Consider the following 24,426-nt stretch of genomic DNA (forward strand, 5'->3'; position numbering starts at 1 on the left):
AGAACCTGAAAGAAAGGGGGCGACATGAGAAATGCGCAGAGCGCACTTTTTTTTCTCAATAGGGCTATGTTTTCTCATGTGATGTCAAAACACATTAGTGTTTGAGGACGTCACCCCCACCTAACACATCCACCCGTCAGCCCAGTAGTAGTGAGTAATACAGCGTAGACCACAGGGAATGAAATTCAGTAAACCTCACTCACTGAAAACCTTGTTGTGTGATGTGTATGTTGCCGTGGAGATCTTCGAATGCTTTGGAGACATGCATTTGGTACCCCCCTACACACACACACACACACACACACACACACATACAAACACACACATGCACATACACGTACACACACACACACCCCAACCCCCCGCTTTGGATTCTTTAAATACATGTACCATTCGTAACGCTGACAGACATTGCCTTCTATAGGCTTCCATTTAGATCGGAGGGGGGGAAGCGTGGTCGAGTGAGGTTGAAAGCACAAACAGAGAAGGTGGTTTAAGTTCGTATATCTACATTATGAATGTTTACAGTATGCGTGACACAGCTAAGTGGAATTTTAATCACACCGAAAGGTTCGATTTAGCAGATCGAAAGGAGACATTGTGTTGTTGGGTAGCTGTAGTTCAAAATGTAGTCTCCATATCGTTTGTCCTCTACATGTTACAGTCCATTAAAGGTTTTTAAAGTCTCCAAACATCTCCATTTGTAACATTTTGGCTTTTATTAGCTTGAGTGGTACAAACAGGTCTTTTAAAACCTGATACTGTCTGACCACGTGATAAGAAAAAAAGGACTGGATTGAATTTGCTCTGCAATTGAAATCATTCAATGCAGACTTTTGACATTAGAATGGATCCAAAACCTACACATCAAACCAGTTTTAAACAGTAGGCTGATGTTTATGCTAGAGAAAGTCTCAATTAGACAAGTCTAATTAAAGATTTGAAGACTAATCTGCAGCTTAGTCCTAATCTGCCTTTAAGTCAGGGAGCCAGCTGCTCCGTGCTGAGTCATGAGGAGGAGAAGAGCTGCAGAAAAGGTGACGATGGTGGCCAAGACCTCATTGACATAAGACAGAACACAGGAAGTTAGTTGTGTGGCTTAATGAAAACCAGATCATGCAGGGAATAAAAGGATCGTTCACAACAGTAAGGAGCGCTGTGCAGGACCCTGCTGTGTGTGTCCCATCCCTCACACATCAACACTGCACACTAGTCAGAAATATACATTAGCTCATGTCTACTTTCAAGCGTAAATCATAGTGCTCAGCCCTTAGGCACCTAGATACAGAATCACACTAAAAAGCAGTTTGACAACAAGTTAAAAACTCTAAAACATTAGAACATTTCAAGATATCGAGAGATTTCGTCTTTACAGGGGCTCTACCGGCAGAATAGGCCCATACGAAAAGCGCAAAATCTGGCACCTTTGAATCGGTTAATCCTGGCTATTTTACATCTTTTTAATCTTATATCCTTCACTTAACTCAATAAGAGTAACAAAAACAAGCAAAAGAAAAAATCAAAATATCAGTACAACTTCTGTGGGTTCAGGCACATAAAGAGTAGAAAGGAAAGAAGGATTCAGATGAGTAGAAAACAGTCACATTGCGAGGAGGAGAAACATTCTATGTGTAAATGCACTGGTTGGTGATGGACGGTTATGAGGTGCTTCACCAGCTGTCAGTCGGGAAAGTCTGGTAGAGTTACGAGTCGCGGGAATGCAAAGAAACCGCCAAGCGTGCAGCTGCGTGGTGAGCAGCACCTTCCCTGCACTCCTAAATAAGAGGATGGCTCTCTGGAGCAACAATGCGGGGAAGGGTTGAGTTGGACGCGGCAGCGGGTACAACTTTCTCCTTCTTCTTTCCTTAAATTCTCCCACTTACAAACTGCATAACGCTCACAGCCGGGACACAAAGCTCTATTTATTACCTGCCAAAGCTCCCTCTCTTCTCCGCAGAACTTTTCCCATCGACTCGCAAGCTCTAAGGCAGCTGCCAAATGTGGAGTATGGTTTCTTACTTATGTACCTCAGCAGAGTCACAGGTGGGAAAAACACGAGCAGAGAGCCAGTGCGGTGATAGTCTGTGACTCGAATTAAAAGGTTGCTGGGAAGCTGTTACATGCTTTCAGACGTGAAGACCACTCGCGTGTGTAATAATCAATTAGATAGTGACTGTAGCAGCGTGTGACAGATGGTGATGCACTGGAAAGTGAAGCGTTTGAAATGCAACGTCACAGAGAGTGAACAGCTTGAGGGAAGTATTAGATTCATGTCGGCTGAATAAACTGTTAAGACTGTTCGATTTCAAGCAGCCTACTGTTTGGCCTATAGAAATGGATCAAAAGAAGATAATACTGGTTATGTAACCATGCTCCATTGAAACTACTCTCAAACTGGAAAGAAAGAATGGAAACACATAGGACGTCCTGCATGAAAATGAATTTCTTTTCTTCACGCTAGTCTCATGCCTCTAATGCCTCTATTAAAGCAACAGTTAAACAAAATATCAAAAGGAAACATGGCAGGGAGAAAAGTACAGTATAAAAAAAAAACGAAATAATGTCGTCAAAAGTGCTCAAATAAGGAGTGCTTTCATTTTTTCTCTTTTGTCATCATATCAGACAGACCCTTTTTTGTTTGTTTTGTTTTTGTTTTTTTTTGTTTCTAGCCATGTCCTGTAAGATCAGGTTTCGGGGAGGAGGAGAGTGGGTACATGAAAAAGAGGCAAAGGGCGATGAGGAGGTAAAAGATCGAGGCTGACTAAAGGCCTGGTCTGGTGCTGCGAAGGGTTCGGCGCCCGGTGTCGTGGCGTGGTTTCTCGGCCCCGCCCTTCAGCCGTCAGCCCTCAAATCTTCACTTCCTCCTCAGCGGCTGAGGCTAGAGCTCTAACCCAGGCTGGTGATGTTGGCCCTGCCACCTGGAGGCGCCACGATGCGCTGGGTGTTCCGGCGAGGAACGTTGTCGTCAATCTGAGCTCCTGTGTGACCACATGGAAAGCAAACTGTATTTTAACAGTAACTGTACACAGCTAACTGTATCATTTATTTTCTCTTTCTTCTTACTCACTAACTAATTAAGTAAAACCAGAAAACAGTTTAGCAAACTCAGCAAAACTGTAGTTAAATCACAACTAATTGACTTTGCTTGATTATTCAACCTTAAATTCTAATTCTAATGCCATCACTAGTAGTTACGGACTAATATCTCCACTGACCGGATAGGCTGAAGCCAGACTGGTGCAGGTTACGGACGGGCTGGTTGGGCTGTTTGGCAGGTGAGGTCTTGGCCGATGTGGCAGGAGTCATGGTCTTAGGGGTGACTGACACCTCGCAGACTGGGCCGTCGTACAGTCCTCTGGGGACGCCCCTCAGCTCAGCCAGCTGCATTTTGGGAAACAGACACTATGGTCATTGGAGTGAAAACAAAAAAGGATTATTTAATTCTCTAACATGCATGCATGTTTCTGGATCAAGCATCCAGCTTGCCCCAATTAATTATCAATCATAAAACAAACTGATGCCTGTGTGAAGCAACATCTATGAAACTGTATTGCAACATGAAGGCTGTGGCCTTTCAACTCTTTAACGTCATTTTAAAACCACACTGGTAAAAACATGTACAAAGTTCACACTATCACTAACAGACACAGCAGAATAAATGCAGTATGGTACCCTGCTGCGAGCCTTTATCCTCTTGTACACGTAGTCGGGGAAAGGCTTGCGGGGCACAAAGCGTCCCGAGCCCTCTGTGGTGTGGAGGGTCCCTTCCTCCAAGACGATCTTGCCCTGGCTTATGACGACCAGAGGCCCACCACGCACCTCTATGCCTTCAAAGATGTTGTACTCCACAGTCTAGAGAAGAGAAATGATGTCAAAGTAACAGGAAGAGTAATCCACAGCACATTAACTGAGTGGTGTATTTAGTTAATACATGGATACCTCTGGTTAGTAATTGTGTACCACTCCCATTCGAATAATAAACATTATGTAAAAACAATTTCTCGACCAGAAATGACATTTGATTTGATTCAATTACTGACATCAAATATTCTAGATTTCTAAAATTGCTCTGGTTTATCCTGCTTGTTCTCGTCTGAAAGTCCAAAGCTGTGTTTCTGTGTTGTTTTATTCCGTCTGCTTGTGTCGCAGCAGACCAAAGCCAACATATGAAATCACCACAGAAATATCGTCTAAGAAGAGATGTGATGATATCGTTTCCCTGGCGCTATCGTAACGATGATATAACTTCCCCTGTAGCAGATACACTATCTGGAAATGTTGCTGTTACAGTTCACAGATTTATGAAAATCCTATTAAGTCGCTATGGTCAAAGTTGTCAGAGCGATGTTGTGTTCACATGTGAAAATGCCAGAATATTTATGGATTAAAGTGCACTCACAGAAGCAGCTTAACTGATTTAACAGAGTTAAAAGTGCCTCCTCTGGCTTCTAAAGCTAATAGAGAAAGCGAAGCTAATCGTTTGGGGAAAAAAATACTACTGATGTGGCACCGGGGCCTCAGTTCTCAGGCCAAAAGAAGAAGACGTCTGAGTGGTTTGGGTGTTGGGTGTGGACAGGGCAGCTGCAGAGGTTGCTGTGTGACCAATGTGGAAGCTGTACAGTATGACTGCTCACTCCTAAAAGCCACTGGATCTGAGGCTTAGGTCATGGCAATCTAGTGGACTCTTAGAGCCTCAAATGAGATCACCAGTGGGTTGGGCTATCCTGCGAACCACACACACACACACACACATTCATACTCAAACAGTCCAAATTAGCAATTTCTCCCGTGGACATGACTCTATCGTTGTCTGACCAAGAGGAATGAAAGGAAACCAGAGCACACGGCGGGATTAAGTGAAGCGTTTCCAAGAACATACACAGCAATAGTCTCTCTGTCTGTCTTAAACACAGGGATAAACAGTGATCTGCCTGGTAACAATCAGAAATGATATGTTCCAGTTTGGCAAATTTTAAGAATGACATCACTCCCTTGACACTGAGTGAGGCCCACACCCTGTTTAGCAGGTCCAACGGCCATAAAAGTCCCACACAACAAAAATGTGGACTAATGAAACAGCTGCTTTGACTGTCATTAGTGACTATTATTATTTAGTGTTTGTTGAATGAAAGTATACGGTCACTGTGATTCAAATACTTTTGTGCTCTTGTGGCAATTAATGAACCTTAAAGGCACAATGCGTAGAATTTGGCGCCCCCTTGTGGTGATATCCAAAGATCATGGAGGCAGACAGCAAGCATGTAAAAAAAAAATACTCAAATGTGGCTCTGAAGTCAAAATGCGTCACTTGTATTGTGACGTAGGTATTGACAGGTGCGAATCAATCGTACCGAGTTGTGGCTCTTCGCAGAGATGATCTTCGTTAAGTCTGGGTCCCACAGCACCAGATCAGCATCTGAACCCACAGCGATACGACCCTTGCGGGGGTAGAGGTTAAAGATCTTGGCAGCATTAGTGCTGGTCACTGCCACAAATTGGTTTTCGTCCATTTTACCTGTTACCTGGGAAGAATCAGAGCTGAGAGTGAGAATACTATAGGAGTCTAAAGGTGTTACAGTTTTACATTTACAACAAGACCTTTGTTTATTAGCAGTAATGTGAAAACATTTTTTGTATCTTTATGTGAGTTTTACATCAATGTGGGGAAGTACTTAGTGCATCGTTTCCATATTGTCCAGAACATTTACTATAATGTATAAATATAAATATACGTACCACACACTTGTCCCAGATGAGACTCATCCTCTCCTCAGTGCCATTGACGCCCTCGGGAATCAAAGTGAAGTCATCTTTGCCCACGGCTCGCTGGGCAGTGTTGAAGGGACAGTGTGCGCTTCCTGTCACCTGAAGATCCCCACTGGACAGAAGGTCACGAAGGAGAGAGAGAATAGAAAGGACATGGACACTCAGCATGGACGGACACAATAACTAGAACATAAAGCTGCATTCCTGACATGATGACATTGTGACCAGAGGTTCAGTTTGAATGTTTGAATCCTCCTCTTACCAGGAGAGGAGGGAGTTGAGATAGTCTGGTGTGGTTGGGTCGGGGCTCAGGGGAGGGGAGGTGACATAGGCAGCTGCCTTGGCCCAGTTCTTGCTCCAGTAGTGGGAACCATCTGTTCCCAGGCTTGCAGTGATTGGCTCTCCATAGACCACAGTGCCTGAAAGTGCAGTCTCATTATAAAACATGACACTACACAAGGTCATGTGAATTGTTGGAGTATTTACAGTGTCTGTTTCTGTAAAGTCTACTGTGGCGTGGACTACTACACTACAGAGTCTCACCCTTCTTTCTGGCCTGAGCGATGACATCAGCAGCGCTCTTGCTCATCACCTTGGTTACATACAGAGGGCAGTTGGTCTGATTGGCCACGGTGACGGAACGGTTTACGGCCTCCGCCTCCACCTGAAGGAGAGACGGGTGGAGGAAAACAGCTAGGGTGTGACTGTACTTCTTTTTACAGTTCATTTTTGAACCAATGAAACAAAGTCAGTAAAGAATATTATTAAGTCGGCTTAGAGTTGATGGTCGGTGGATTTTTTTCCAATTGCACTTTCAGACTAGCTGTTTATTTATTTATTAGTATTTTTTTTTTTTGTTTTGTTTCCAGTCTTTGTGCTAAGTTAACCAACCGCAGGTCAAAGCTTGATATCTACTATTAAGAGAGTGGTGTTCTGGCCCTCAACAAGAAAGGAAAAATATTTATTTCCCAACTTATTAAATGATTGCTTTAAATGTGTTTTTATTTTGTAATTTCCCCTTAAAGTCTGTTTTTCATCCATAGCAACAAAAATAAGGTAAAACACTTAAGAGAACTTCTGGCAACTCATTTTGACAAATGAAACTTCAGGACTGAGACAAACATAAAATGATCCAAGCGGTGAGCGCTGGATTCTTCATCCTGTCGGGTTTTGGTTATTTTTCAGCTTTATTGCCTTAATGCTTGAGTATTTAAGTCAATAACAGTATTATCAAATTACAATCAACATTTGATTTAGTAGTGATGTTGCCATGGTAACTTTCTGCTTGGCACAAAAAAATAAAACTTACTTTAAATGAGTACGAATTTATCAGACACTGATAACAGTGAATTATTTAAAGGATGCGTTCCTATCTGTGACGGATGTCAGACTGTTATATTAACATCAAATGTGAAACTGAGTCTAAAACATATATTTGCAGAGGCTCTGATTCAACCTCCTCAGCTCCCCTAGTATAAAAGACAAACAAACAATGTTCACAGCTGTGGAAGCTGGAAAGGTCACATCCTTTGTGTTGGGAAAACAACTTTTGCAAGAGAGATGAACTGTTCCTTCATTTCCCAGATCGTAGCAGATTTTCAGTATCCGCCGTGCTGACACTTGTTCTCACCTCCTCAGGATGGCTCAACACATGTCCTTCAGGCCCAGTGATCCCCTGATCCAGGATCCTTTGCTGCTCCTAAATACGAGCAAACACACACACAAAAAACAAACCGTCATGGAAATACGAGATATTTAGTCATGTGCAGATGCACACATGTTCCTCATAACTAGGCTTGGCAGTGAAAAACAAAGCCTCACTACGGACTCCATGAATATTCATCTTTATCTGTTTGCTGTTACGAGTGTATTGGACATTTTATTGTGACTGGAGAAAATGATGAGTTACAGGTTTAATAGACGGTTATGAAGCGCGGAGAGGTTGTCAGCCTTTGTGCTCAGCTGGTGTTGAGCAACACCTCGAGACACTCGGAGCTCATTATGGGATGAAAGTGTCATACCTCAGCTACAATGTCTCCATTCTCAGCGTGCACCTGGGCGATGGCCCCAAGATCGCGGATCACACTGAAGGCCTCGTACACCTGGAGCCAAAAGACAAAGTTAGGATCAAACTTATTTAGTGAAAACACGTCTAGAATTACATACATCTAATGCTATAAGCCTCGTGATTAATGACTGGGCTTTTATTGTGAAATAGAAAACTTTTTTGTGTTGATTTCTGTGGTTTCAAAATAAATGTTTTTAATGATCACTAAGTTAGAATCAATAAATACTTGACTTCTTGCTTTTTAGCGCAATGCTAAAAGCTATGGCTGTATTTTTTTATACTTTTATTTCAACATTTTTGCAAAACAACCCTCACCCAGACAAATGGATTGATTTGTTGTGCTGCCACATCACTACAGTGATGAAACACTACTGCCAAATTATGTGCATCTAAAAAAACACACTCAATCCAATGGAACATCGCTCCAGGATTTCGCACAGTATGTGTTTTCCACACGCGGATTGTGTAAGAAGTAAGATGACTTCACGGGCTGAAGGAAAACTGACGTCTTGAATGAGTCACCATCCCAGCTGCCAAACATGAAACAATAAAGAGCCATCAGAGTTTGACATGAGGAGGGGGGGGTAAATGATAAACTCTGGCTGCACCGGCGTGTGAACATTCCTCACCCAGGTGCAGAGATCAACACAGATCTGATTCAAAACAGCTTTCATGTAGAATTCATTCATTTTAACCATGACACATGAAGACGCTGGGACGGCTTTCATTATCTGCCCACTCTCCCCAGAGAAACACAGAATTGATCAGTGAAGTGAAGTGATGCTTCTCCAAGACAAACAGACTCACACTGTAACTCTATTGGCTGTTGAACTGACTGAAGAGCCAAAATCAAAACTCTCTTATTGTTGGCTACTAATCTCTATCTGTGCAACTTTAAGTTACTACTTCATGCCCAAGAATACTGTAGAAAACAGATACAAAGTCTAACTGTATTTTCTTGGAAGGCTAACAAAAATATCAGTCTAAGTCAGGGGAACAGTAAACAAATATGATTTAGTTGTTGTTCTGACTAATCCAACTACTGCTTCTACAGTAAATATCTTCTCTGTCAGGGGATAAATTTATGTGCTGTCATGTCTCGTAAACCACTGATGGTAATAACAAACATTAGGCTAAAAGCCTTTTAGACTGACGGATTCATGTGCATCAGCAAGTCTCATGTTAAAAGATAATACCACATTAATTAGATTACAACCACAGTAGCTGCATCTCAATAAGGTCAATTTAATCCACAGAACATACCAAACGCCCTCCACATTTTATTTAAATCAGACAAGAGATATCTAAGATGTTATACTTGATTTTGATTGGACCTTTAAAGCAGCAAAACATAGAATCATTTTAAAAGTTTAATGGACTTAACACTATACTCTGATTAATTTTTTGGAGCAGTGTACATTGAACATATATTAATATGAAGAGGTGTTTTAAAAAGCCATAATAATAAACATAATACACTTTAATACAATTTGCAAAGGATCACTGGGTGTTGGTTTATTTACACATCACCACTGGTTCACTGGGTCAAACACACATTTTCTTGGGTCATTTTCAACCCATCGTACTGGGTTTAACCCAATATTATATTGACCCAGCTGTAGATCAGTGAGATAAAAAATATTGTCCACAAAGCCCTCATTGTTTCCCAGAATTACAGTTTCAACAGAGGACAAAGTGATGAGAAAAAGACAAGAAGCCCCACCTGAGCATCAGTAAGCTGGAAAATATCCTTATAAGCCAGGTAGACCAGGAAAGAATTGACACCTTCAAAATAAAAGACACAAATGTGAGAGAACAGCTGAAGTGTCGTAAACAACTAATTTTCCTCTGTCCTCTGAACTGAAATACCACGAATGTTCCAAGTTTGGGAAAAAGAAACGTTTTTGGGGAGCTTGGCCCCCTCACCTCACCTCAAAAGATCCCAAGCTAAACCTTTCAGCTCAGGTTTCCACGATGGTGGAACGACCTAAAATCTTTCTCTACTCAAATTTCTCTATTTAGAATCAGAAACAGTTCTTCCTATAACACTTTACTTTACTTCTTCTCCTTGGCTTAGATATTGTTCTTGCCTTGTACCTCACTTTTAAGTCGCTTTAGACAAAAGCTTCTGTCACATGACTAAATGTAAATGTAACATTCCAGCCTGTAGATGTCGCTAAAGAGGTTTAGTATTGTTCCTCTCCACATTTGTAAATGTGAGATTCTCTGATACTAAAAGAAGTTCTTAAACATAAGTGTGTCGTGAATTTTATTGGAAACATGTCAATAACTGATGAGAATTGCTTTTTAACATTCCCCCCAAAAATTATTTGCAGCTTTAAATCATCTATTGTTTTTACAGCCATGTGTTGCCTGTCTAACTTCTGGTAGCATAACTTTGGACACTGGTAAAACATATTTACACGAGGAAATCAACTTTGCATTGGGAGCGTTCGTACCGTGATCCTTCACGAGCGCCTCCATATCTTCATGGATGCCTTTGTGCCACTCGGTGATGTCGACGTGCAGAGAGTAGTCGCAGCACGCCTTAGTGTCGGCCCATTCCCGCCACTGCTTGAAGGCTGAGAGGAGGCCGACGCCCGGCTCAGGTACCACATGGTCGACTGGATGAAGACACAGTTAAACACAGTGAATCAGACACCGTTGTGTCTAGACCTAAACCGGACAGATCATGTATGTTCACACAAAGCAGCCCAGTATGTTCCAAATTCGTCTCAAGCGACCGTTTGCTCAGCTCATTGATGTCCCGTGAAAATAACCAGATCCATGACTCATGTGTCTATACAAACTAGAACCAGCACTCAGAGTACAAACTATCATCTGTTTATGGTTCCTACCACACAAAGGCAAATTTCTATGGGCTCAAGATGTTACATCTGGACATGTTACTTGTCCGAGTTTTCAGACATGTTTGAGTGAATATAATGCCTCATTCACTTCATCAGATATTAGTCTTTATGTTCACAGTGGAATATTCTTACTGCATATGCATTTCATTAAGTCTGCATCAAGAGAAACTCAGTCCTTTGAAATCAGATTTCTCTACGTCTGGTCTCTGAAACTGCATTTTAAAACATTCCCTTTGACCATTTTTGGTGCAACCACATCTGTCCACTTGTGAAATGCACTCCACTCACATTCCAGTCACCAGGCTTTTGTCGCTTCTCCAGATCTGCCTGACTGTGCAGGAGTCAGTTTATAGCCTGAGGCCACAACAACACAAACAAACCTGGGAGGATTCGTTCTGCTACGAGGGAGAGGGGAATGTAGCTGCTGAGTCAGAGGGAGGGCGAGTGCGACATTTTCATTTAACTTTGTTATCCTTTTTACATGACGCCATCTCAAAAGCATGATATCAAACCACAACACACCACTCATATTTATAAGCTAATAACTAAATCTGATAACCAAAGACCTACAGCTCAATAAGAATTAGGAGTAACTGCACTTTATACGCCATGATACAACAGCTTTAAAAAGCAAACTGGTACATTAAGTCACTAATAATCACGGATAGGATCTTTCTGGTGAGTGACTTACTGATCATGGTGGTTCCTCCAGCCAGCGCAGCCTTGGTGCCCTGATAGAAGTCATCAGCAGACGTCATACCTCGATCGGGCATCTGGAAACGCGTGTGCACGTCAATGCCCCCGGGCATCAACATGCGACCGTGGGCATCGATCGTTTTTACCCCGCCGGGCACAATGAGATTTTCCCCAATTTGTCTGAGAAAATTAATAAAACATATTAAAACAGAGAGAAAATGTTTTAGAGCTGAAAATGGCAGTTGATTATTTTTATTTTCACACCATCTTTTAAGGAGCAGTGATCTCTATATGTCTCTGTGTAGGAAGTTTTGGAAGTTTTCATTTCAACTTTGAATCATGTCCAAAAGCTCAGATTAACTGTAAGCTAGAGTTTTGCCAAAAGGCATGTGGGAGATGCTGAAGTCAACTGGAAGAAGGTTTCTATGATGTGATGAGACCAGAACTGAACCTTTAACCATCAAACCAGATGCTGTGACTGGTGAAGAACCCAGGCAGCTGTTTCTACTGGATGTGCATATCCAGATGCATTTGATGCTTTTTATTTACATATATTTAGTATGTGTAATAATTTAATTAAGAATCAGGCTTTACAGCTTCTAGTTCAATGCCAAAACCTATTTTATATGACTGTAAGCAGCTAGCAGTAAAATCAGTGCACTCACTTGATGACTCCATCCTCCATATAGATGTCGGCACAGAAGGACTGGTCATCATTCACAATCTTTGCTCCTTTGATCAGCAGACGATCACTCTGGAAAACAGTGAAGATGATCAGCTGCTGAGCTAACGCTAACAGAGGAGGCTCAAGTTAAACTGTGGGAACTAGGCGCTGCATATCAGTCTGGAATTTTATAGATAGCAATAAAAAAATAAAAAAAAACACTTATGAGGGTGAGCATCCGATTTGGCTCAGTTGGATGCAGGATGAGGTGCATTGGATGAAAGACGTTCTGGGAAATGTCACATAAAGAAATGGATTGGCACTCGCAACCACACATAAATATTCTGAACCTAAATGAACACAGCAGCCTCTGCTTGGCCTTTTTAGGATGCATTCTGATAAGTAACACATGGCCGTACAATTCAACCGACGCTGGCGCTGTTCTTCAAAGAGATACCCCAACATACACTGCACACACACTCAAAACACACTCTTAATAGTCAGTAGTCTGATACATGGACACACAGAAAATCAGCCAGTGACCAGCACAGAGAGAGTTCTGCTGTTTAGATAAGTACCAGGTTTATGTTTGGATGTTTGAACTGTTGTTAATCATAAACTCCTGTTTATGATTTGAGCAGGGAATTAGAGAAAGAAAAAAAGAGGGGTTGAGAAATGATGTCGAAAGACTGGGTGGAGGAGAGGGAGCGAGAGGGAAGCAGCAGAATAAGAACAGAATGAGGAGATGCAGATAGAGACTGTGTGATCAAACGCTGTTCAGACTTCTCTTGAAAAAAGGTTTATTGCAGAGAGTTAGATGAGAAGAATGATGCTGGGCCGACGATCGTACGAGCTTTAGAGGTGCTCAGTACTGTGAGAGGACTATGTTATCTTTGGACAGGTCCAAGCTGTTTTTCCCATTTCCAGCCCTGGGCTAAGCTACTTCATCCAGCTGTTGGCGGTAGTTTCAGATTTAGCGTACAGACATGTGGACATTGTCATAATTGAAATTCTCTAATTGGTTAGATCTCTTTACTGCTGCCAGTGTTGTTCAATGAATCAAAGGGCCAAAGCACTTCTTGACATTATCATTATATCTTTACGTGACCTCAGCTTCGTTTTTTCATCTGATCATAATAACATTATGCAGGAATATAAAGGTCCCTCATTTTATGTTGTTTAACTTTAATTCTTTTTAATGTACTTTACTGTGATTTAGTGTAGTTTACCGTTCTAATGTGATGAATGAAAACATTTTATGATTTATGTCTATTAAGTAGAATGCCTTGTATTTTCAATCCGTCTCCTGACATCTGTCTTTACAAAGCACTATCTTTGCATGATTTCCAGAGAACATGTGGCAGTAATTCATTTCACGTCTTATTCCTGTAACCTGGAGGATCCTACAAAAACAGGAAATACAGCCTACATAAATCCTGTGTGTTACCATTAGTTATAAAGAACTGTTAAAGAAATAATAGAGAACGAGGAGAAAATGTGTTTTTTTGGCTGGTGACTGTAGAGGTTTAGTTCTTAATTCAAATGCAAATAACTGTAATCTGTAACTGAACTTTGGTCCAACAATAAACACAGCAGCCCACCTCCAGACACGCCCCTCTGTCCTCTTCATGTGTTTGAGCTGTCGCACTAACAGACATGACAGTGGACCAATCAGAGCGCGGGCTCTGTAATCAATCATCCATGCCTACTGTTGTGCCATTTGTTTCAGTTTGTGTGTGTGTGTGTGTGGTTTTTTTTCTATGTGTGGGGGTCTAGCACCGCCTGCACAGACTTTCAAAAGCCTCTCGCCCCCCCCCCCGTCCCTCCCCCGAGTCACCCCAGCAGCTCGGTCCCTCCGTCCAAAAAGGGAGTGGCAGCTCTGGTCACAAGCACTCCAGCATCCCCGGCTAACAAAGGCTGCTCTGTTTGAGCCACTGCCGTTAGCTGCAGGCCGGCCAGCAGCTCAGGCCCTAAGCGCAACTGCTGCTGTGCAGGCTCTCAGTGAGGGGCCCCACCCCACATCTGATCCACGACACGTTCAGATCTCAAACCCGGAGCAGGTGGAATTCATTTCTTACATGATGGAATGATTCACAGCATCAATATACATATCACTTCACACAAACAGCACATGTGATGTACATGTATGTTGATCTGTCTTAGTCTTCTTCTTTTCATATATTTCCGTTGAATCACGTAAAGGCTGTTTTCCAATATTTTCTAACATTTCATGCACTAATTGATGAATTTATATATGGTGTAAATAAACGCTGCTCTCAAGGGGTACTAGAGTCTAGTGTTCCAAAGGACTGTCGGGTCCACAGATGGACCGTGTCTACGTTTTCCAAAGTGGAACTCATTTGCCAAGACTTCATTCTTTTCTCGTTATCTCCTATTGTTTTTACTACAGCTGTATCTCCTCCTTTCTTTTCAAGAGAAACTGATCTTTATCTTCTTCTTTTGGCAGCGGCACAACGCTTCAGTAAAGGGAGGAAGACACAGCACTGCACAAGCACACACACACACACACACACACACACTTCAGCTGACTGCAACCAGTCTGGAAAAAGCTTTGCAGTTGTCTTCTGAAAGGTGTGGCAGTGCTCTGACAGCGCTGATGGAACTAATGCGAATAGATCGTGTGGTAATCTTCGATCTATGCGAGCGGACTGGACTCGCTCCAGCCCACTGCTCTGAAACATGCCGTTACATCATGCGCCTCATCATGACTGTCATTATCACATTACTTTGCAAACTTTGCCAAGAGACCGCAGCTCTCGGGTCGACATTCATGACTTCACATGGACTCGTAGCCAAGACTTAGGCACAAATTTATCCTTTCAAAAACAATTATTACTAGAAGTAGGGCTGGTTGTGGTGTTGAGAGAGAGAGAGGCTTGAAAAGTTCCACTTAATTGGTTACAATGCTACAATGGTACTTTGCACAGTTTAATAATCTAAATGTTTTGGGGCTCGCAAAGGTTGGAGCATGTCCGATTGTACTGGACCACTGCCAAACGTGACACTGACCTTTCTTCCATGGGAGCCTCTTAGAGCCTCACAAACAGGATGTGGATAAAGCCCAGCGGATTCACAGAGCAGTGTTTTCATTCCAGGCTACAGACGAAACCGCGCTAATGTATAGCTTATGTCACAGCAGCAGAATGCAGTTTGGAGAGCACAGAGCAATAAGCCATTGTTTTGTCTCTCAGTTAGTGCTCTTGTAAAACTGGAGGGATGCAGAACCATCGCAAAGGTGGGGGCGGCAGGACCTCAGCGAAAAATGTGGAGTGGAAATCAAACTAAGGTGACATGAGAATAATAAAAAGAACAAGAGTGGTCCAACATTAACACTAGCAAGGTAAGGTGGACCTGATTTATTTATGTTTATTATTTAACTTATAGGGTACAAAATTCATCCCCAACAAATGAGTCTGAGTGTGAAACAAGCGACTGATGAGAGTCTGGGAGCATTCAGCCACTCAGAATAAGCTGCAGTATTGTATGACTCCTATAAGCTATCATTAATAAAACATGCCATCTACGAGAGCACCACACAAGTTCAAACTTAAACACCCCGCTGAAGAAAAGTTCCATGAAATCAGGACAAAATGTGTTCGGGCGCTGAGAAAACATCTGCCAGTCTCCGACGTAACCTGGCAACATGGTGTTGTGCAGTCGTCCAAATGGAAAATATCCTGGGAACATTTGTGAAGTCAGGTGGAGCAGGCTGCCAGGTCAGACATTCAGCACTACAATTTATGTGTGTGCAGGATTATTCAAAAACCAGTCTGCTACCTCTGTACGTGTTCAGACAACTGCTGTAAAAACACATGCTCGCCGTGTTGTTGTTATTATTATTATTATCTCAATAACTGTGAAATAACTGGCTAAACAGGACGCACCTCACTCCAAAAGGGATTTCATATAACTGAACCCCTTGAGTGAAGGAATACAGAGCAAACTGGATACGAAAATACACCTAAACTGTTGTTTCTGTACATATATTAAACGTTTTAACATAAAAATTATCTTAAAGTCTTGATGTGACTAGGAAAGAAGTAGTTCCCTCTTTAACCGAAATGTCCTTTAACTTTAACTTTTACCATGTACTTAAACTCTGTCTGTGACACTCTGACCTCTTCCTGCAGTCTGCCGAGGACACGGAAGCAGGAGGCCGTGATCCCCTTACAGACTTTACTCCACAGTCTTCTCCTTTGTTGATTAAGGATAAACTTCCTCCATACATACACACACACACACACACACACACACACTAAAACATCCATCCATGTTTCCTCTCCCTCCTGGCTTTAGGAATTGGGGAATTCATATCGGTATATCGCATGAAGAAAAAAATCCACCCACTGGCTCATGATTAGGACACCAGCGCGCTGTGTGTGATGTGTGAGGAGACAGCGTCCCGGGCAGCTGTGCACTGTGAGATAACAGCATGAACAGTCTAACAGCAGCTACACACACACACACACACACACACGCTGAGCTGCCACTGGGGAAAACTACTGTACTACAGGTACACTAACAGACTGCCTAATGATCTCTCATCCTCTGAGGATTGTAAGGATTGTAGTCACACAGACTTTAATCTAGGACAGGCTTTTTATAGCCAAGTCTATTTTTACCTTCTTCAACCTGGACTTTAGAGATGCCTCTACTAAAACTGCATTTCTGCTCTTGTCTCAACTTTGCTTTCATCTGTGTATTTATATCCCTCCGTGTGCAAACAGAGTGCTCCTGCTGGAAGCAAAAACAACCGGCTGGACCCCAGCACCTAAATCATCAGTCAGTCAGGTGCATAGTTGCTCAAGAAGAGAAATATTGATAATCTATTAATTATTTAGGTTAAAAAAAAAAACAAATATAGCAGATTTCAGCTGCTCAGATGTAGCTGTATGAATCAGGAATTCTAGGACTTGTCGTGACCCAAGCTCCAAACCCAGGTGGTGAACTTGCGGAGGTCCATTCATATTTGATGAGAGCGGCTGGAAGTATGTCCCTGCCTGTGCAGCTGACCTGTCTCCATCTGGCCGAGATACTGTGGACAGTAGCTCGCCAGTCTCGACAAACGGCGAAATGAACGGATTCATTCTGTGTTATATTAAATTAAAACTTTGAAATTTGATTTCACTGTGGAGAAAGACAAGGAACACACAGATTTCCTTTGTCACTGTTGTGCGGCCTTTCCTGTTTAATTTTGATTCGATTTTAACCTCGTTCATTTCCTGTCCAGCTTCTGTTTGGTTTAATGAGCTCCTCACACTGACTCCTGCTCTTTGAAGCAGTCAGCATTTGAGGTTCACAGGGTCTGAAGACTTAAAGGACATCTACAAAGACTTAAACATCTACAGACTACAACACCTTTATCATGAAGAAATCTTCAGTTTACAGAAGTAAGTTCTGTCTGTGACCCATTTTCCTTCCATGCACTGCAGGAATAGGCTGTGTATCCATTTAGGTCTGACTTAATCACTGTTGGGACTACAACTCCTACTAATCCTCTGATCTCGCCACCAACTGGCTGCTGGATCCCTCGAGAGAGTTTTAGAGGAAAATGATTCACCTGAGTAGTTTTCACCAAAGACACCATGATGTGTCTGGATCTAACGCCCTTTGTCTTCACAGAAACTTTGGAAGAGTTTTAGTGTTTGAGCTGATGCGAAACGAGAAGATGAGACGTTTTTGATTCAACTGCTTCACACCTGCAAGGAGCCAGTTTGGACTATTTTCCCATGTGATTCTAATGATTTATAAGCTGTTTATTGTTTGATTGGCTGTTACGTCTGTAAAGTGTCAGACAGTTGTGAAATCACAAAGATGCAGGGTCCAAAGAGAAGGCTACAAACTGGTAGGATAGGTTGATGGTGTGTGTGTGTGGGTGTGTGTGTTGGAGGAGGGGGGGGGTTGCCTTTGTTAAATAATGACAGTGAAGATGCAGCTGTCGTAATACACCAAGGGGAGAAAAGCCAGTGAGCAGCACTGTTGCAGTTATGTGCATTTTAACCACTGGTCTGTACTGGGACACCTCTGCACATGAGCTCCTCTCTGCAACACCTACCACTCAACCTTCTGTGTATTTAGATGCAATAAAATGTAAATGCAGCGCTCCAATAGCAGCTAATGTGTATCTACTGTTCAACTGATGCACCAGTCTCTCATGTTTTATTCGTGATAAGTCGATGGTTGCCCCCAGTTGTGGTTCACTGTCTACATGATGTGCATGACGAGGCCTCTTCTACTGTGTTTAGGTCAAATACAGTAGAAATAACAACAATAATAATAAATAATAATAATAAATAATGAAAGGTAATTGTAACTGAGCTCATTTAAATGCTAACGTCAGTCAGGTTCTGGCCATTTAAGCCCAAAGGAATATTTTAATGTGAGCATAAAATGAGCCAAATTATTCATGTCAACAGCATTAATTCATCCAGTATCTGTGCTGATAAATAAGTCATGCAGACATCTGAGATGTTTATTGGGAACATTTGAAGCCACTGATTTCACTTTGCTAACATCAGTGTGTTGGAAGACAGTGACCTCCTTCCTGATCAGCTCTGCCTGTCCGCATCTCGCCTTCATTACACAGCTGAGAGAGAAACATGGGAGGAAATAGGAGCCACCGTCCCCTCCCTTCCCCTGGCTGCCCTCCCTTCCCCTCCCTATTCTCTACTTTCCATTGAGCCGCCATCCCTGCAGCTCGGCTATGAATTCAGGGAACTAATCAGCGGCTGTGTCCTCAGATGCTTCAGAATACAATTAAAAAAAAAATAATAAAAAAATCGAAGGTCTTTTCCAAAGTGAAAAGAGAGCTCGGAGACAGAAATACAAGCGGGTATTGAAGGTTGCAGCGGATGCAGGGAAGCAAATGCCCCGGCAGTTGGTGTGCAGTGATACCCTGCCACCAGACACACCGCCTAACAAAGACCACCGGCGTGAAATCTCCACTGTCACGCACACCGTGGACAAAAGGCCGTCAGGCTGAACGTCCGTGCGCCACAGAACCAAATACCGTGAGGTTAAGAGGTGGATCGATCTGTGTGGAGATGAGCACTTGTCGCAAGATGCTGCAAAACCCCAACATTTTCAGCTTCAGCACAGCATCGGGGCGCCGCTTGATTTATCGATCCCCAAGGTGCGGGACCGGTCTGCGTGAGGCGCATTTTCCCGATAAAACCCGACATGCATCTGCAAATGGCATTCAGGAGAGCGACTCGTGCAAGTCACATCCACCAGCTTCCGATCCGTCGAGGAGCGCAGCGGCGCTGGGGAAACATGCCGCCCCGGTGACATCCTGCAACCCACACCCGCAGGCCCACACGACCGGACAGCGGACGCCGGACTGGGTTTAACCTCTGCTACTTGAACATTAACAAGACCCCAACACTCACTGTGATGCGGGGGATGTTCTTCTTGCCCTGGTAGCCAGACATCTTCACCGGTGGTTCGTCTCGCCGTGCGCCGTGGAGCGTTATCAATGCAACGGGAGGTGCGGATTACTGCTGGCTGAAGGAGGGATGATGGTGAAGAAGAGGCCGGTGTGGTCGCACTGGATCCTTGGGAGGCCAGAAGTGTAAAGAATCTAACTCTCTCTCAACTCCGGATCGCGTCCTGGCAGCCTCCCGATCTCCGCCGATGCACCAAACCTTTCCTTCCCAGACGGAGTCAGACAAGAGGGGAGGGAGGGACCACTCTTGAGCCTCTTCCCCATAAAAGAACCGCAACGAGCATGCGCAGAGCCTCGCCCTGCTCCATTGACAGGAGAGAGCCACTAATGCCATCAATTGCTCTCCTTGGATTAGTGAAGGCAGAGAACACCGGCTGAACAAACGGAGAAACACCCAGCAGCCATCTTAACTCTGGCCACTTCATCTGATGGCTCTCAGAGCATGTAAAAACACAGCCTGTGCACAAAGTGAGGGAAGTCCACCTGTTTCCAGAACCAGTCCTTGTAGGTGGTTTAAAATATCCCGAGATGGGACACAAACAATGACACTTGGCAGCAGAAAACATGGAGGAGACAATGATATGCAGCTGTTTAGAATATCAAAATAAAACTGATGTGCACTGGTGGACATGTGTGTGTTTCATGCTCTGCAGAAGCCGGGCTGAAGATATATTTGGTCTGTGTAGATTAAGATAATGCATGATGCCCCAGTTATTCTTATAAAAGACAGAATATACATCAGAGTGAGAAGAGGTAACTACAGACTGAGTTAGGTTTAATATCCTAATGGACTCTACTTCTGCTCCACTACATCAAGACTATGTACTGCTCACTTTTCACTCCACCAGTGTAACCAAAAGACTGATAAGCAACAGATTTGTCTATATGATTGATGATATCATACTGCAAAGGTGCTATTTAATTACTTTATCCAGGATTGTGAATTGCTTCCTGCTTCATCTATAATGATACACTATCATTGCATTGCTTCATTCATCTGAATCTACAAAGTAACTAAAGTTATTAACATTTATTAGTTATTAATTCACAGAAGCAGCAAGTTATTAGTGGCTATATTACATATTAGATGAGGCGAAAGGTGAAAAAGTGGTAAACCGAAGTGATAGCTATTACTTTCTACTACTGCAGTCTGCTTATGTGACATGGTTTTATATCAGGCATGGTCCTAAGATGTCTGTTGGCTTTCAAATCTCAATCTCATCATTCAGTTGTATCTTTTAAATTATTGATATGCAGGAACAAATCAGTTAAATCCGTGTGTGTGTGTATTCTTGGGTTGGAAAGGAGCAAAGCAAACTACTACACAGATTAAATAGATGGAAGACATAAGAGAGTAATGAGTGGATTGTGTGACTAATGCGCCCAATCAATATGTAACAGGACACCAGGGCTCAACAACCACTGCCCAAAGCTTTTAACAACATCCTGAGTGCTTAAATATTAAGTAAAGGAAGCGCTGATGCTGTTAGGGTCGTGGTTTAACACACACAACTGTCAAACCTGGATCATAACTTGACAGGTTTTTGTGCAAGTCAGGGCTCTCGTCCTTGAGCTCCACGCCCTCAGTTCTGCTGCTAAAGACTGTAAATGCACAGAGGTAATGATGCTGCAGCCTCGCATTACATCATGCGTCCAGCTCAGGATGTGCACAGCCAGGGCAGGGGTGCAGCACATTTCTCCTCGGCACCTGTTAACACTGAATTAGCAGGTGTTTGCCGTGTTGCCCACATAGTCAAGTGTGCTGTGCCAAAGGAAGAAGCTACATCAACACTGTAAGATCTCACATAGGGGGCCACTCCCTCAGGCAGCTCTGCACTCATCGACACCGTTACATCACAGTGATTTCTGGGAAATGTAGTCAGGGTAAGTTATCAGGCACACACTGGCTGTAAGCTAAAGTAACTCAGGTGAGTTGCAGAGGCTGTGAGTGAAGCACTTTGGATGAAAAATGGCGCACGTCCGCGCAAAGATCTGAATGTTGGAATTAGAGATGGATAGAAAGACACAGAGGAAGAGAGACAGAGGGAGGGAAAGGAGGTAGAAAACACACACAACACAAGAGGAAAATACAAGAAAATCACCCTTTTATCATCCAGGTTCTGCAGAGCCTCCTTCCCAGTGCTCTCTTTTATCTCCACCTTCCTCGGCTGGGAGATGTCGGTCTGTCGGTCAATGACTCGCCCCTCACTCCGGCCCCTGCACGACGAGAGTGCATCAAAGTCCAGCGTCTTGCTGTCCGAGGATCCTTCAACCGGGCAGAACATGCCACAGAATTTCTGCCTGGGCCTGGCGGGGCTGTCAGAGCCCATGTTCTTGAAGAAGGCTGGGACATCCCCGGCGGTCGACATGCCTACGGCAGGCGGGGGAGCTGCGAGCTTTCTGCGGGTGTAGCTGCACAGATGCTCGGAGTCTTCGTCTTATTGTGGGTTTTTTTTTTTTTTTCTTCTCCCGGGCAGACACCGCCTTTGCCGGTTTCCAAACGCAGGTGGTCGCTCTGTGACAAAAGCGATTAAAAAAAAAAAACAATCTGTAGGGTTAACGCTGCATGAAAACACTCCCACCGTGGAGGGAGAAGTGTACCATCAATCTTCGTGATATTGTCTGACGTGGAGAGAAGATCTCTGGCTGTTTTCCTGGAGTATGATCAGCAAACAGTTCGGAATTGCTTACTCATGAATCTGAATTAGCTGCCAGCCTACAGCCAATATCCTTGAGAGAGTCAGCATACGAGGAAGGGACCTAGAGTCTGGTGTTGTCAAACAGAGATCCAATAGGCTATAGGAGGAGCATCTTTCCAGATAAGGGATTACCTGGAGCCTGTGTGAACCCGTCCAGAGAGTGACGGTGCCAGGAGCGCATCAGATCTCAGCGTCCGGAAATGATCAGTCTGCTCTTGTCCAAAGTAGAGACTCAGGCTCTCTCAGGGTCTGATGCATCACGCTACAGTGACCTGTCTGCCAGCGAGTCTGAAAGCTCGCAGTGCGATCTAATAACCGAAACATAGCGGACGTGTCTCTGGAGGGCTGAAGTTTGAGGTCAAGAGGCAATCAGCACCACGGAGAGTTCCCAAAGTCACACCCAGTGCAACAATGAAGGGCGCTGTCCCTTCAGCACCACACCCTGTGCTCCCACACTCACACACCTCACAGCTGACTTACCTGTGTTGATCTGACCATAATCAGGATGTTAAGTCACCAATCCTGAGAATTAATCTCTAATAATAATCTCTACTAATAATCATAATCTTGGCAACCCCCTTATTAAGGCAGTAACAGGCTTACAATGTATAAATCCTTTGTAATGAAGTGTTACTATGGTGTTGTCTCATGGTAACGACGTGAACTTAATGAGAGGAGACAGTGTGCAAAATGATAAGGAGCAATAATAAAGTATCTTAGGTGATATTGAAGTCATGATCCAGTAGTGTGTGGTTGTCTTTGTGACGTTCATCCTACCTTTCAAAATAAGCTTGGGCTTAGGAGACCACAAACGCACAAGGCATGGATGTATAGGGTCAAATTAAAAAGTGCAGTGAGTTGCATTATGGGAAATTGTTTAAACATATAGTAGCTGGTTATACTACAGTACTTGGGCCTTTCTATTTTATTTTATTCCTTAATTTCTACACTACAGGTTTACTACTGGGAGAACCATCAGACTCTCTTCTTCTGCAAGGTTATTATTCATCTGACGCATGTTAGTCTGAGTAAACGACACATTTTAACCACAAATGAACCACAAACCAATCCCTAAAGCATTCTTCAAATATTCTTATTTCCTGTGTAACACTACATGAGCAATAGTTTTGAATATATCTAATATATAAAATGATCAGTGTGTGCATCATAGCAGGATTAAAAAACATCAACACATCTCATGAATCAGGTCTGAAAATATCATGTGATTCATTGCCTCTGGAGTCGTGTAATTGTATTTACTTGTTTGAATTTTCACCCAGCTGCACTAGAATAACATTATAGGGACTATGGTCTAAGTTGTAATGTATCTGTTGTAACTTTCCCGATGAAGATGGAAATTCAAATATTACAGCAAACACATGAATATCACCTAACAGAACACAAGAACAAAGCACATGCATGAATTGAGTGAAGAGGCTGTAACAAACCTTTCAACCGCTGAGACCTGTGAGCATCAACGTCACTGTAGGTACTGTTATCTGGAAGTTGAGTCATGTCAACCTGACTGTTAACAGGAAGGAAGTCCAGTTGCCGTGACTCAGCTTCCAGATAGCTTCACCTGGACGACTGGCAGGCAGAACATCTTGTGAAAGAGTAAGTAATGAATGAACTCACAATGGAAGCTCACGTGCAATGATCCGTTTGAAAGACTCCTCTGCTCTGTCCGACTCACATCTACCTTCATAAATGTAAAATGTTGCTCAAAGTAAGTTGACATGTACATTAATTACGGTCTCTAATGGACATATTTCCATTATGGGTTGAGCTTTACAAAGACTAGATGGCTGCTAGGTATAAATAAATCAGTGCTGCATGGTGATCAATAAGAACAGGCAATAGCAGCTTACGCTAGCAAACTATGTTCACTCCTGACTCACACTGCAACAGACAAAAGCTCCCCTGCACAAAGAAAGGAAAACATTTTAGCGGTGAGTTCATGTCGGCCCAGTTTCCATAACAACGTGGTGGGCAGCAAATGGCTTTGCTGCTACTATTTCCTCTCCCAGAAGGCCGCAGGACTGTTCTGTGTGTGTGTGTGTGTTTGTTTGTGTGTGTGTGTGAGAGTGGGTGGTCATCTCATCAGGAGACGACGACGACGTCGAATGAAGAAAAGTGAACGTGTCAAAGGTGCAGCCACGCCCAAAGGCCAAGACAGTGCACCGACGACAGTCACCGAA

At 43.2% G+C, this 24,426-nt stretch overlaps 1 protein-coding gene across 2 annotated transcripts; it reads right to left on the minus strand.

Annotated features, from left to right (window-relative positions):
* Positions 1 to 71: 71 nt before the first annotated feature.
* dpysl2b (dihydropyrimidinase like 2b) lies at positions 72 to 22,012 on the minus strand. Of its 2 annotated transcripts, none has more exons than XM_026340187.1 (14): positions 21,632 to 22,012; positions 12,066 to 12,154; positions 11,396 to 11,580; positions 10,294 to 10,458; positions 9,558 to 9,619; positions 7,788 to 7,868; positions 7,397 to 7,465; positions 6,310 to 6,430; positions 6,029 to 6,185; positions 5,737 to 5,878; positions 5,352 to 5,522; positions 3,673 to 3,852; positions 3,216 to 3,381; positions 72 to 2,978 (listed from the first exon to the last, which is right to left on the minus strand). In XM_026340187.1, exons 1-14 carry the CDS (start codon positions 21,896 to 21,898, stop codon positions 2,887 to 2,889), a joined length of 1,947 nt encoding a protein of 648 aa, XP_026195972.1. In that variant the 5' UTR covers positions 21,899 to 22,012; the 3' UTR covers positions 72 to 2,886. The 2 variants fall into 2 exon arrangements, with proteins under 2 accessions (XP_026195972.1, XP_026195973.1); XM_026340188.1 differs by lacking the exon at positions 21,632 to 22,012 and adding an exon at positions 19,474 to 19,805.
* Positions 22,013 to 24,426: the final 2,414 nt, after the last annotated feature.

This window comes from Anabas testudineus, chromosome 22, assembly GCF_900324465.2.
Source record: "Anabas testudineus chromosome 22, fAnaTes1.2, whole genome shotgun sequence".
Classification (NCBI taxonomy): domain Eukaryota; kingdom Metazoa; phylum Chordata; class Actinopteri; order Anabantiformes; family Anabantidae; genus Anabas; species Anabas testudineus.

What these genes read in the sequence shown, in the direction of transcription:
- dpysl2b (XM_026340187.1), bottom strand. Translation starts at nt 21,898, where the DNA reads ATGTCGACCGCCGGGGATGTCCCAGCCTTCTTCAAGAACATGGGCTCT. An exon ending in ATGGAGACATTGTAGCTGAG is followed by an intron (nt 7,466 to 7,787) that starts GTATGACACTTT and finishes GCTCGTATTTAG; the next exon opens with GAGCAGCAAAGGATCCTGGA. An exon ending in TGTTGAGCCATCCTGAGGAG is followed by an intron (nt 6,431 to 7,396) that starts GTGAGAACAAGT and finishes TCTCTCCTTCAG; the next exon opens with GTGGAGGCGGAGGCCGTAAA.